Source organism: Lipophrys pholis (assembly GCF_963383615.2).
Source record: "Lipophrys pholis genome assembly, chromosome: 15".
NCBI lineage: Eukaryota > Metazoa > Chordata > Actinopteri > Blenniiformes > Blenniidae > Lipophrys > Lipophrys pholis.
The window spans coordinates 6,016,248-6,030,817 of NC_137642.1; the positions used below are offsets into that span (position 1 = coordinate 6,016,248).

Below are 14,570 nucleotides of genomic sequence, written 5' to 3' on the forward strand. Positions count from 1 at the left end.
TAAGCTGACATTGACACTGCGAGTATCTGCAATTGCTGCAATTTACAGATGTCCCTAAATGCGTCACCTGCAAAGATGCAACCAGTGAACACATCCTACTTAATGCTGAATGGAAATCAACTTCACTGTTTTTAGTAGGCCAGCAACAAAGCATTAGTATAAGTCATACCATGAGTTTGTGATATGAGAAATCCAGTATACTGAAGCGGGATTTAACTCGCATAAGCCTGAAGAAAAACACTGTCTGAGGATTTCCCACTACGCATTTGTTTTCATGGTAATTTCATGTTCATAACACATCTTGTGAATCAAAAACAGCAGCATTATTTTCTGGATGGAGTCATATCTTCCTGCACTGTAACTAAGACAAGACTATGTAGTTGTATGCATTTATAGGTGAGTATTACTGGCCTGGCCACATTAACCCTGTGAGTAAATGAGTTTGACACTCATGCCTAAATAAACAAAGTTTTACTTTGGAATGTTCTTGTCACATAATCTGGGGAAAAAAAAAAAAGGAGCTTCCCCTGAAATTACTTCAAGCAAACATATGCAGCAGGTGTTTTAGGAGGTGAGACGACGGTGCAGCCATTATTTCCAACAGCACAAGCTGGAAGTATGTCATATTTCAGAGAGTGGATCACTGTAAATACATGCACGTTATAGAGGTTTTTAAAAATCTTTGTCAACCAAACTCACCTGCTGATCTGTTCTTCCTGCGCTTCCTCTCCAGCGGTGATTTGGACTCTGCAGTGGAGCTGTTGGAGGGAGTCTACACCAAACCAGATAGCATCAACCCCAGCATGTCTTTTGTCTTCAGAAAGGTCCTTGAAGCTGACAATGACAAAGCCTTAGACAAGTGTAAGACACACACACACACGCATGTACACACACATACTGGCACAAGTTTGAAAAATCTAATATTTAAATACATGTATCATGTGAACAAGCAAATCAGTTAGTTGTACTAGTATATTTATAAAAAGAAATGATACAAGGGCACATATAGCACAATAATCTCTCTCGATGTATTTACGTCTCTATTTCCATACTGAATTATAAGTACAGTTTAATTCACAACCTTGTAGATATGCAAGCACGTGTATGAAAAACGTATGATGTATTTGAATTGAACTTAAGTGGCCAAATATGCAAGACAAAAATGTCTAATTTTGAAATTGATTTGGCAAGATTGACGCGAAACACAAACTTGACGTCTGTGTTGTGGTTGTGTTGCAGTGAGCGTGATGGCAGAGCGGCTCGCCAACCACTTTGCCTGCTACAGACCAGCTTCAGACCTCTTCCTCCAGCTGCTGGATAAGGACAAAGTCGAAGATGCCAAATTCATGCTGGCTGTGAGTATGCGCGTGTGCCCAGAAGCTGAAAGCCCCAGAGCCAAGACGTGTGTGTGTGAAGTGTCACGCTGATATATATTTTCAGCTGAATGTTGTTCAAATGCATGTTTTCAGATTCAAATCCAGCATTTGAAGGCATCTCTTTGTTGACGATTTGTTTTTCCATGTGGTGTGAGTGTGTGGGAGCCTCTCAGATGAGTTTGGTTTCAGTCCACCGGGCCCGAGATGAAATAGACCATTAATATTAGAAGATCGTCAACAGGGATATGTGCACATGGTTACAGAAACAAAGCTCGATGCTTGTTCTCACTTCTCAACATCACTTTTTGTATATCTGGTATACATTGCTCTTTGTTTTATCTCTGTGAGGAGAAGCTAAGGGCCCCGATATACCAGTCAGGATCTTAATATAGGAAAAAATCTGTATGGCTCAGTTTATTGTTAATCTCTGACGTGGATTAATTCAAATATTTGTGGATGACTGCATATTTTGTGTGGCAAGATCTGAGACGTTGGCGATTTTATTAAAACTTCGTTTGTAATTTTGTTAATCCTTTTTTGAAAAAAAAAGCCACTGCCTACACATGAAAACAAAATTAGGCAGTTTATAAAATAGTATTGTTGAGGTTTAAATTGATTTATATAAAAAACAAATATGAAAACAAAACATGCTCGTGGAGAACATGCAAACTCGACATACATCAAAGCTCTTGCAGGAAGTTTAATCCGGTGTCCTTGATATGAGGGAATTCAGAGCAGCCACGGGTTTGCGTGTCTTAGTGTTTGACAGTCGGTGCAGAAATAACAAAAACACGCGGAGCAGCGCGCCGCAAATGCTCTCCCACATCTGATTGTTCACAGGAATTAAAATGGGCCCACCATAAAGAAATGTCTTTTTAGCTTTTTTTCTGAGCACTTAAAATAAATTTTGTATCATCCACATTTTACTGGCTTTTACTTGGCTGCATTTGAAAGTGATTAAAAACCTACACTCCCTCCACCCCGCCAAAATAAAACCCATCATGGGACCTGGAGATGAAGTCAGTCCATCACAAACCCCCCCGGTGCCTCCGTCCAGTTTTCAGACCGCGCCGACATCGGGCCACAGTCCTCCTCCACCACCGCTGACTTATTTATCCGGCTTCACATTTATGTCAGAAAATGCTTACCCACATTTCACCACTGAGTGTGGCGGTCTGACATCCCCCCGTTACTACTTCACTTATTTAACATGGGTCGTACATTACAGCTCGATGGCTCTGCGCCGAGCCGGGGGACATGAATATGTAGCAGCTTGATGGGTGAGAGACGGAGGGAAATATGGGTGAGGACAAGGACGCTTGAAGACACGAAACATTTACATGAAGACATCAACGCTGTTTTTTTTTCCAGGCCGAGATCATTTCTCTGTCGCTCACCGAGCCGTTCCCGCCGCGCTCGTCGCTGTCGCGTGCACCCGGAGCTCACTAATGAACTGGGATAGATTACTTACCATCTTGATTTACTGCACGTCATGACTTTTTAAACATCAGTTATAGAAATATGTTTGTTTCAGGTCAGTTCACGTTCTGCTGCACGTCGTCTGTGCTCGTGTCAAAGTGTAACAGACGTTGCATTTGCTTGATAGAGTCGTCTAATAAGAAAGATTAAGGGATTACTGATATAAACATATATGTGCATTTACAACCATAAATATGGACCCATGGAAGACTGTACTTTGAGCTATTACAATCCTGCCTACAATGCATATAATCAGGAAATCGTCCAGTACAGTTTCTCTCAGTTGTACCAAAGCTTATTAGCAATGCATCTAAAATAAATACTGATTTAAAGGCTGTTTATGTCCCTTTAAATGGTCTGTAATGTTTGTCCTGTACATTTGTATGGTATATGTATTTGTGGGATGAGCCACAGAGCCGAGTGTGTAAATTATATAAATTCTCCAAAAATTGGCAAATTTTTCTCTTAATGTGTGAAAAAGGGGAAATAAAGAGACTTTCAGACCAGGTCTCAACAAATAATAGTCAATCATATTTCTGTCATTAAATAAAGTACCTGCATCTTTTAAACAAGATAAAATAGGAACTCTGACTTGGATTATTACACCTTGAAGCAGCTTATTATTTTGTGTTAACATTAAACACATTTGATGAGCAGCAGAGCTGAGTATGTATTAATTTCACCCCTTAAAATACCAATCAATATCGAATAAAGTGTTCAATAAAGTAGATATATGTGTCTATTTTATTGGGCAGGTTAAAATAGGTTAACTTAGCTGGTTTTATCAAGCAAGAATCCCAGTTACAAACCTTTTTAATGTGTTTGTACTCTCAGATTTGCCCTTTTCAGGCACAACTGTACTATTTCTAATCTTAAAATGAAGGCTTCAGTTGATGTATTTGTTGGATTTTCTTTGAGGTTAACAGTGTCGAGCTGGACCGCATCATATTGAGATGTTTCTAACATGACGACCGCGCCACTAAACCGGTGTCATATGCTTGGTCCCCCTCCGGCTTGGACCAGTTTAACTGTGGGGGGGACACGCCGGAGTCAAAACCGCTGCAGACAGAAAGACGACACGCGTCTGCCTTCAGTCGCTCCCTGACATCTTGAGTGATTATCCCTCTCAATCTTTAAACAGGGATGTCTGACTAACATGCATGTTAATGAACAGATACATTACTTACTACTCCCGTCTTTATGACTATTTAAACACAAACTACGGTTACACGGCTTTAAAGCTATAATATGCATCTATAATATGCATCTTGGGTTGAATTTCCCTTTCCTCCGTCTATCTCTCTGCAGAATGGAACACCGAGATGGAAAAATTATTGAAAATTTATGTGATCAGGTTTCATTTCCAGAGGAGCAGTGAGAAGCAGAAGGAAGAAGATTATACTTTTACAATGAATGAATGAAGCTTCACGGTTCAACATGAAAGTCAAAGTTCACATATTTTTTGTTTCGCATCTTATTTGCATTTATGCAAAATTCGTAGAATCGTACTATTTTCAGTGAAGTGCATCCATATTCTTGCTGCGAGGCAACAGATTTCGTATTTATTTTAAATTTTATTAGTCATTAATTTGCTTAATATCATAGAAACAAACCCGACAAGGAGAGTTAGTAACTCCTTTACAAACCAAAGATTAAGCATATCAAAACACATTTCACATGAGTACAAGCAGGAGGTTTAGTGTCTCTTCAGTCTCGATAATCAAATTCATGGGGCTCAACTTGTGAAGAAATGAAGAAACAGTTTTCAGACACACAATAGACAAGATCTCTTTAAAAGTTTGTTGAAACAATAACAGAGCTGAAAACAACTTTTAGAGCCACTTTCTGTCCTTGTTTCTGTTTGAGTCCTCAGTCTCTGTGCTGTAATGCTTGAGTGACTGAAACATTAGAGACTGATCCTCTTCTCGCTTTAAAAATGGAAATGCTTGAATCGAAATGAGTTGGACAAAACTCTAGGATTAACTGTTGAGTTGTCGTAAATGAACATTTTGAGTAAAAACAAGAGATTCTCTCTCGGGTGGTTGAAGTTGGAGTCGGTTGAGGCCTGTTTTTGTCTCGTCGTGAAGCAGCTTTGCAGGTCAGTGGAAGGGAGGGGCCCAACTCCTCCGTCCCATCTTTAAGTGAAGCACGACCCAAACTCTGAAAAGCTTTTAAGTAGGCAAACCAGACGATAATGACGACTATCAGGAGGGAAGAAGCGAGGGAGGCGGGGCCCGAGTGTGTGCTGGAGGAGGCCACCCCTGGGTATCCAGAGCTTTTAGGGAGTGTGTGCGAGGAGGAGCAGGGGAGATGGCGGCCCGCTCGGCGGTGGCGTCGCTGCTGGGAGTGGTCGGTATAGCAGAGGCACGAAGGGGGAAAAAAAAAAATCTTGGAGTGAGCGCGGAGCAAAGTCGTCTCAAAGAGTGAAGTGGCACAGTGTCGGTCTAATTGTCTGATTGTGCTCAAGCCATTCTGCCACTTAGTGACTTAAAGAAGGCAGACCTGCTGTGTGTGTGTGTGTGTGTGTGTGTGTGTGTGTGTGTGTGTGTGTGTGTGTGTGTGTGTGTGTGTGTGTGTGTGTGTGTGTGTGTGTGTGTGTGTGTGTGTGTGTGTGTGTGTGTGTGTGTGTGTGTGTGTGTGTGTGTGTGTGTGTGTGTGTGTGTGTGTGTGTGTGTGTGTGTGTGTGTGTGTGTGTGTGTGTGTGTGTGTGTGTGTGTGTGTGTGTGGACTTTAAAAGCTTCACAGGCCACTGTCTTTTAATTCTGCACGAGGCACAGAAGGAGGGAAATGCGTTAGTTTACGACTGGCTAGTAATCGGACCTCGGTGCTGTTCAGCCAAGAGAGCAGAGCGATGTTAATGCATCTACACACACACACACAGAGTCTACTGTATATATGTTCATTATAAGCAGTCATCCACAGGTTAATCGACCAGCAGAAGTCTCACATTTTCATGCCAGCAACCCGATTCCCCGCGTTAGTTTTGTCTGTATGGTGTGATTAAGACGTTAAGCACTGAAGCTTTCAAGCTTTAACTCGGTATCGTTCCCACTGGGTAGTCAGAACAAGATGTAATTTTACCTAAAAAGCAACTATTACAGTCGCAGTCGCATCAGAAATGACTCGCTGCTGCCAGATATAAACGCTACGCAATTACTCTGCATCTACCACCGCTCACATACATCGTCTGTCAGTTTATACCAACAAGTTAGTCCAAATTAAATCACTTTTCATTGGAGCAAATCTCATAAAATGCATGTTGTTTTGCTAATTCTTGGGAGACTTGTTTCAATTACTGAGTTTAGATATTTAAAAAAAACAACAACATACTTAAACTCACCAAGAAGTAAAACTGACTGAATAATAAGTCAGATTGTTTCAGATGTAGAGTCATTTGTGAAGTTTTTCTCACTTTTATTTTCTTCTTTCCTGGATAATATTCACGTCTTACTTTGTCATCCGCTTATAAAGTCTAAGACTGAACATTACGGCTACTCAATATATAGCACATTTTAAAATGGATGGAGGAGCTTTATTCCAACCCTCCATTATTCCCGTTGAGTGCAGTTTGTGTAAATCAAACTAAAACTTACTGACATTAACATCTGTAGTTGGTTTATTGTGGTGCACCGATCTCATCAAAACAAATTCCTCGTATTGTTTAAGCTTTATCTGCCAGTAAACCCGTTTCTGATTCTGGTATTTATTTCTCCATCACATCTTTGTCAGATATCGTGAAGCCCTTCTGGGCTCACTGGATGATTCTCTGCCTGATTCCTGAACTAAAGGGATTTTAGGTCAAAAGTCATTTGCCGTACAGACTTATTGAATATTATCATCACCACCGTGTGGAATTTAGTGCAAACAAAGTCATGACCGTCTTTATCTATTCATCCTTTATTTAAGTTGGAGTTGCAGCAGCTGAGACAAAGTCAGCATACACTCTGGAGAGACCAAATTCTCACCGGCCGGCTTTTAAACTCGTCTATCCTCCAAATATTTAGATTGTGGGAGGAAGAATATGCAAACTCAACATAGATGCGGTTGACTAGCGGCTTTCAGGTGCGTCGCTGCCACTTCCTGGTCTGCGTCAGAGGAAGCTGCCGTGCGTTGTGACCGCATCAGTTGCAGCTTCACACATTTGATAGTTCACAGTCGGTTTGAGTCGTAGCAAGATTCCCCGAAACACTGCGGCTGTTTAAGCAAGGTGACAGTCGTCAGTCAGCCTCAGGCTGCACCGAGTCTCCATCGCGCCCTCCAGAAGACCTTTTGTGTTACTAAGTGATCATAATTATACTTCCTCATGTGAACAGTGCTGTACATTTAAATTCGCCAAGAAAAGTGGAGTCATTAAATCCATAATTATCCTTTAACCTGCGCTTAACCCCGCCTCTCTCGTGTGTGCTGGTGTTTGTATGAGTGCGTAGGTGTGTGTGAAGCGTGCTCATGACTTGAAACAGTGGAGACGACTCAGTGGCGTGGTCTCTCACGCTCATCTCTCTTTGCTTTGCCTTTTCTCTCAATGTGACGCAGCGCTGCAATGCCGTGGCCGAACAGAAGGGTGTGCTGCTGTCGTACGTGTCTCAAAAGGCTCAGAGTAGCGGACAGGTAAGACCGTAGCATGTTTGATATTTCTCAAGATTCCTTTTAGGTAATTATGACACAAAGTGATTGAAAAGGGGAAAAAATGTGTGTTTGTTGTTTCTTGGTTTTGTATTTTGTATTTTTTGGGGGCCAATAATCATCATCACCATTAAAGTCCACCTGCTCGTTGTCAGGCTTTCTGCAGGGAGTCGTGTTCTGGAGCCCTCCTAGAGGAGGATTCACCTCTTCTGCGTTTATTTTTTAAGATTTTTGTAATAAGAAGGAACTGAACGGATGTAACTATTTCAAGTTAACGTTTGCTCATATGGTCCACTAACACTGAAAGGTTATTATTTTAGAAGAAGAGGTGAAGCGGAGAGCCAGATTGAGTGATTGGCCGAGAGGTTGCTGTCTGTCCATTCCAACACCACACCCTAACGCAGACTGCCAAAAAGTTTTAGTGAATGCTCAAAGTAGGTTTTGTCCAAGATTAGTGCAAACATGAGTTCATTCACTTTTCATCAAATCTCATCAGTTCGTCTGGTCAAATTAAGGAAATACTACTTTAGATAAAGTGAGACAAACTGGATTCAAGCTTTTGTCACTGCAGACGATGTTAAGGCACTTTTACACCTTGAAAATGAAAACACTGAACCCCGATCACGTCGCTGTTTTGTGTGCACAGTTGAGCAAGATCAAGAACCTGATGAGCCTGGTCCCGGACTTCGCGGAGAAGGAGGTTCTGTACACGTACCTGATGAAATGTCACGGTAAGACACGGCGACCTGCCGGCTGCTGCCACACGAGGCTACAGCGGCTCGCTGGCCTGTGGCTAAGTCAGCATTAACAGACACATTAACAATGCATCAGGTCAGAGTGTGCGTGCGCGTGTGTGTGGGCAAACATTCAGGGGTTAGAAGAACACATGTCGTCTAATGAGTTAGCTGTCCTGGCTAGCCTAGCGTGCTAATCTCAACACGTTTCACCACTCAGCCTTTTTTTTCTTCCTTTTGCCCGTTTCTTCTCGCTCCACGTCCCCCCACCCCCTATCCCCCCCTCCTTGTTTTCACTTCACCTTCTCACCCTCCCGTCCTCGCTTCCTGGTACCTCGTCACACTCGGACATGAGAAGACATGACTATTTAATTAGCATTAGCTGGTTGTTCGGCGGAGGCGGCCATCGCGAGGCAATTATCGATGCTCCGCTCACCTCTGCTCTTCGCTTCGTCTCTCTACCACTCCTTCTTTTCTTCATTTTCTTTTCTTTTCTCCTTTGCGAGTTAACTCACGTTGGAATAACAGCTCTGCTCTTTCAGGCTGTTTCTTTGAATGATTCCAGGTCGGTTGAAAGTTACTGATTTCAGCTCCATAACTTCTGAAGGATCAGGTTTGGGTTGTGGCTTTGCTTTAATTTGTTCAAATTGTCAAAAGCCATCAAGTTTAAATTCTGCCATAACCCCCAGGCAGGGTTTTATTCATAAAAATATGAGTAGGTTGCTGCCAAATTGAGACAGCAGTGTAAAGTAATGCCATTACCTCAACACACCATTGTCTCTGTCTCGTGCAAACAGCCTTTTTCCTCTTAATATCTACGTTCAAGTAAGATTTTCCACATATTTCAGTCTCATTTTGCCTGTTCTTCTCCCCCTCCTCCTCCCCCCTCGCTGCTCCTCTCATCTGGCAGCTCTGGATAAGGACTTACCAGCAGCCAAGGCTTTGCTTGAGCAGATGCAGAAGGAGGGGATAGCTGCAGACGAGCTGTCACTCAAACGGCTGGCTGGGCTTTACCATGAAGCAGGAGAGGCGCTGCCCTTCGTCGAGCCCCCGGTACGTCTTAAAACACATAAACACACACACACACACACACACACACACACACACACACACACACACACACACACACACACACACACACACACACACACACACACACACACACACACACACACACACACACACACACACACACACACACACACACACACACAGCTGCAAATGTGCCAAAACCCAAACTTCAGGTTTGAAAGGCTCAAAGTCGTCCATCTCAACAGTCTTGCGGCTTGTTTCAGGGTATCTTGCCATATGTAGCGTCACGTCATCGGCCTATGTCATGTGACCCCTTGTCGACGGTCACATTAACGTGGGGTCACGTGAGAAGTAAAATTTTACAACCTTTTCAAACTTTTGTTCTAAGTCCGTCTTTCAGTTCAGAGCACATCTGATGTTCCACTTAGGGGAAAAAAACATTTGTCGAGAAGCTGTTGGGGTTAATTAAAATATGGGCAGTAGAGACATTAAAGTCATGTTTTGTCGTTCGTTGTAGCCTCACCTCACCCTTTTACATTCAGACTTGAAAAATACAGTGTGGCTCACTTTATTGCTCAACAGCATCGGAGCAACATAAACCTTTGGTTGAAGAAATCAACAGCATCTGCAGGATATGATGAATAAATCGCTTTGTCAGTGTTTTTTTTACGCTCGTTCGCTGGTTTACACTAAAGTGCAAGTTATTCCTAAGAGGAGTGTGTTCACACACACTAAACCAGCGCTGGCAGTCCTCTAGCTGGAGTCCTAATGCATGTCATACTGAGTGTGTGCGCTGCAGTAATGTGAATGAGCAATCTGCCCGCTCGGGGTAGTTCAGGCCTGCAGTCCCCCCCACCCCCGGTGGTCATTACTCTGTGTGTGTGTGTGTGTGTGTGTGTGTGTGTGTGTGTGTGTGTGTGTGTGTGTGTGTGTGTGTGTGTGTGTGTGTGTGTGTGTGTGTGTGTGTGTGTGTGTGTGTGTGTGTGTGTGTGTGTGTGTGTGTGTGTGTGTGTGTGTGTGTGTGTGTGTGTGTGTGTGTGTGTGTGTGTGTGTGTGTGTGTGTGTGTGTGTGTGTGTGTGTGTGTGTGTGTGTGTGTGTGTGTGTGTGTGTGTGTGTGTGTGTACTTGCACTTCACAGTCACAGAGTTCATATATTGTGTAAGTGAGATGGTGTCACTGCGGTGGGCCGTCTCTCTCTCCGGCTCACAGTGTTTCGGTAAGAATCCGGCGTGGCTGTGTTTGCGGCGACGGCCCTCACGTGTGCACTCAGAGAATCTCTCAGCGCCGTCCCCTGGAGGCCGAACGCCGACTCTTTACCTTCCCATCACTCACCTGCGGTACAAAGATAGAAGGAGAAAGAGGGATGAAGGTAGAGGGGCGCCTGCATTATTTACCGAGTGTCAGCGTAGTTAAGTGACGGCTGGGTTTCATAAGCCCAGAGAGGAAGAGTTGCAAGGAGAGGGGAAGGTGAAGAGTGGAGCTCTCCAGAAGTTTCTACATGCAGGCCTTTGGCAGAAACACACACTTGTTTTTCACACCAGTGGTGCAAAAGCAAACATGAAATTATCACATTTTGAACCAAGTTTGAAGTACAACTGCCGTTGAAGGTGATTTGTTGTCAGAGATTTATTTTCTTGTAGAAATGCTTTAAATATGGTTCAATATGTGATTGACATTTGCGCGGATATTCAAAGCAGCCTACACATTTCTATTACTCACTATTATTACAATAGTTGCTCATGCAGGACCAGTAATAAGCAGGGTTATAAAGTAACACATTACTTCCTGAAGCAGTGGTGCTACAGTAACTGATTACTCTTAAGAACTGATGGTGCTTCTTGAAGCTTTGTTGTACAGCTGTGGTCAGTTACTTTTTATTTCAAGTAAGTAGTAATTGTTACTTTTTGAAGACTTGAGAAAGTTATTTTCAGTCATTTGCTGGTTTTCAAACGGTTTCAAAAGAGATGTTGAAGGAATTAGAAATAATCCTAATAATCATTATTGTTTTTAATTATTTGGGACCGATTTTCTTAAACAAAGAAGCACGAAACAAGATGAAACAATGAAAAAGATTTTTTTGTTTTGTTTTATTTTATGGGATTCTTGCAAAAATATAACTCAAATTAGTGTTTAATATGAAAACAAAATGGCTTTAAAAACTCAAAACAGAATCAGAACATTGCGTTGGGTCCAGTTAGAAGTCCATACTGCATTTATATTCAAGTCCTGAGGTAGCAGATAAGAAGAGGTATTTGTACTTAGTCACTGTTGTAATGTTGACTCAGCGTTAAAGTGAAGTATCGGAGCAGACGATTATTAAATCTCATCCCTTCCAGAAGAGAAATCCTTCAAAGATCTGATTTAATTTGAATTCTTTGATCAACTCCAGTCACTTTATTACAGCTCCTCTTTATATAGAAAATGATTTGCTTCCTGACCCAAAACTCTGATACGACTTGAGTTCTGATCTGTGTAGAAACATCAGTTTCACACATTTCAGAACCTGTTTTTTTTTTTTTTAACATTTAACAAAGCCTTTTTTTAGCACAAGTTCCGTGGTTGAATAAACAAAGTGAGCATTTTTCCTGAAGTCAAGTTGCACCACAGTTTGTTTTAAAAAAATCTGCCAAAGCTCCTTGTTTTCGCCAATCAAATAGAAGTTTCTGCTCTTTTGAAACAATTATTAGTCTGTTGCCGTTTCTGGAAATCAATGTTGCATTTTTCAATGCTTTTTTTTTTTTTCTTTTTTAACATATAAATGTATTTATAATTACTTTGAGCTTTGTGAAAACCCCAACAAATTAAACAAGTATTGAGAAAATAAGTTTTTGTAATTAGTGAAGCTGGCCCTTTGAAACGCTGCCAGGATCTCCCTCTCCTCTCTATAGTGAACTGGGCCATTTATCGGCATTAATTACTGCATTAATAGGCAAATCAACATTGTAAGGAGCCGGCGTAATCTGCAGAAAAGCTCTCACCTTCTCCCCCACCGAAAACAGCCTCCACAACACTTTGCCTGGATCAAAACACTGATTAATTAGCCGGGAACAGAGGCAAAAGGACGGAAGTGCGTGTTTGGGGAATGTGCTACAAATCCCTTATTTGTGTATTAATGGGGATTTAAAGATGAAACGAGACAACCTGGATGGAGACTGGAGACTGTTCAGGTCCACCCAGGAGGGCGCCGCTGCTGCTTAGTTTTGGAAAGAGGGCGAGATAGGAACAGTCTCGTTCGTCAGGTGAGCGTTGGTTTGCTGTGGATTTTTCTTTGTCGCTGAATCCTCTCTCTCTCTCTCCTCCCCCCCCCCCTCTCCCTCCAGGAGTCCTTTAAGTTTTATGCGGACAAGCTGAGGCAGACGATGGCCAAAAGGCCGGCGACAGCCGAGGAATAAAGATCCATCATCATCCTCCTCCAGCCCCGTTTCCCTTCTCTACTCGCCTCCTTTTTTTATTTTTATTTTTACAATTTGTTTGAGCTGAAATGTGAAACGTGTTCTAAGTGTTTGGTGTTAAAACTCTGTCCACTATCCATGATGTTAATGAAGATGTTGAGAATGTACAGAAATAGTTATGCTATTAAATGATGGTAGGATTCCCAATGTGTGTTTGTCTTCATTTGCTGATCGTACTTCTTTAAGCAGCGTTGTTTAAAATGTGTCATACCTCTGATGCACACTGGGAGGCAGTGTTGAGTCACTTTGGGTGAAGGGTTGTAATCCTACTAGACTACATTATCACGTAACATCCAAGAGTGCAGCAATTATTGCGTCGACTTTTCTTTAACTGACTCAATACACCATCTTTTGGTGTAAACTTGTACTGCAAGCCTTCACAGGCGAAGGCAAACGGGAAAACTTTTTGGATTTGGTAGATATATAAACTATATCAAAATTAACATGGATTAATCTATCATCGTGATTCATCTGATTAAGATTTTTTTAAATTGCAGTGCAGAATGACAGTTTGTCCGAGCAGGCTTGCCGTTGCACAAATGGCCGATTGATCCGTTAGTGACAGAAGAACCAACTTGATATAGAAGATGCTAAACAGCACATTGGCCCTCCTGATGGGAAATTAAGAGTACTTAAAAAAAAAAACAAAGCAGAACAACCGACGGACATAAGGTTTTATATACACTCTCCAGGAAGTAGTTTTCGTTTCACCAAAGCACTTCCAGCTATTCACTTCTTCCTCGAGTCTGTTTGCTCAGGCAAAATGAAACATGATTAATTCAGATTAAAAATGAATGACATTTAATCGTGATTAATAGAAGTTACTCCAGAGTAGAAACCAACTTGGTCTACGTTGAGAGTTGCAATGATTTGATGTGGCGACGCCGGTACTTGGTGTAAACTTGGCGTTGTATTTAGCGCAAGATCTCAGTTTTAGTCCATAAATGTTAGTAGGAAGCTTCACTTTTCCCTCGGATGTTATGAGTCTGAGCGTATTTGAGAGTTTCCCTCCATCTTCACTGTAACCGGTAAATACACAACAACCACTAAATAATGCACACATTCAAGAAACCTTTTACAAGACGGGTGTGAGTTCCACAAAAATATGAATAGTTGAATTGTTTCTTGATTAATGAGATGTTTTTGGAGTGTTGAAGCAAATACTGCATAATAAAACTGCATCAGGGCTTCATAGAGTGTACAGGAAATACAGGAAAAGGTCATGTGAGTTCGTGTCAGAGAAATGAGCCAATCCAAAACCTCAAATACTTGTTAGCAGAAATAACGGGAGCTAATTTAAATAGAACTTCCTCCAGATTTTCTTCACAGAAATGTCATAACTCAATGTATTACCCATTAAACTGAAACATTAGAACATGAAAAAACACAAACTTGAAGCCGATACACACGCCTCTCTTCACAGTGAATATTCCTTATTTTTATGAACTCTACAGTTTGTGAAATGTGGATCTATTGTATTAGAAATCAATGTGATTAAAATGTCTCATCACAACTGAAGTTTTCTATTTGTGTTTCATCACATTTTTGTACACTCTGTAATACTTTAAATCCACACGGGCATGAGAGTAAAAGCAAACTGCCTGTCGCTCCACTTTTGGTTAGAATAAACTGAACCAGCGTAGAAAATGTCTAATTTTCAGGAAATACGAACTTCTGTAAAGTAGAAACACTGACTGAACTTCATTTGTGGTTATGTTATATGTATTCGATTATTTCAATATATCTACAGCTGTTTTGAGACGAGACTCTCATTTTCAATGTTTATTCATGTCAGGTTCACGTGAAGGATCTTTTTTGTTTTGCAGAAACAGTCATTGTTATGTAACTCTCAAGCAACTTAACCATGTAACTGA

General features: G+C 41.6%; 1 protein-coding gene across 1 annotated transcript in view; it reads left to right on the top strand.

Moving 5' to 3' along the window:
• Window positions 1-12,842, top strand: part of lrpprc (leucine-rich pentatricopeptide repeat containing) — a 70,937-nt gene extending 58,095 nt beyond the window's left edge. The window contains exons 33-38 of the mRNA XM_080482278.1: window positions 734-861; window positions 1,240-1,355; window positions 7,389-7,463; window positions 8,125-8,209; window positions 9,123-9,265; window positions 12,565-12,842. Of these exons, the coding sequence (XP_080338404.1) occupies window positions 734-861; window positions 1,240-1,355; window positions 7,389-7,463; window positions 8,125-8,209; window positions 9,123-9,265; window positions 12,565-12,636 (619 nt within the window). The 3' untranslated portion in view covers window positions 12,637-12,842. The remainder of the gene's footprint in view (window positions 1-733; window positions 862-1,239; window positions 1,356-7,388; window positions 7,464-8,124; window positions 8,210-9,122; window positions 9,266-12,564) is intronic.
• The last annotated feature ends 1,728 nt before the right edge of the window (window positions 12,843-14,570 follow it).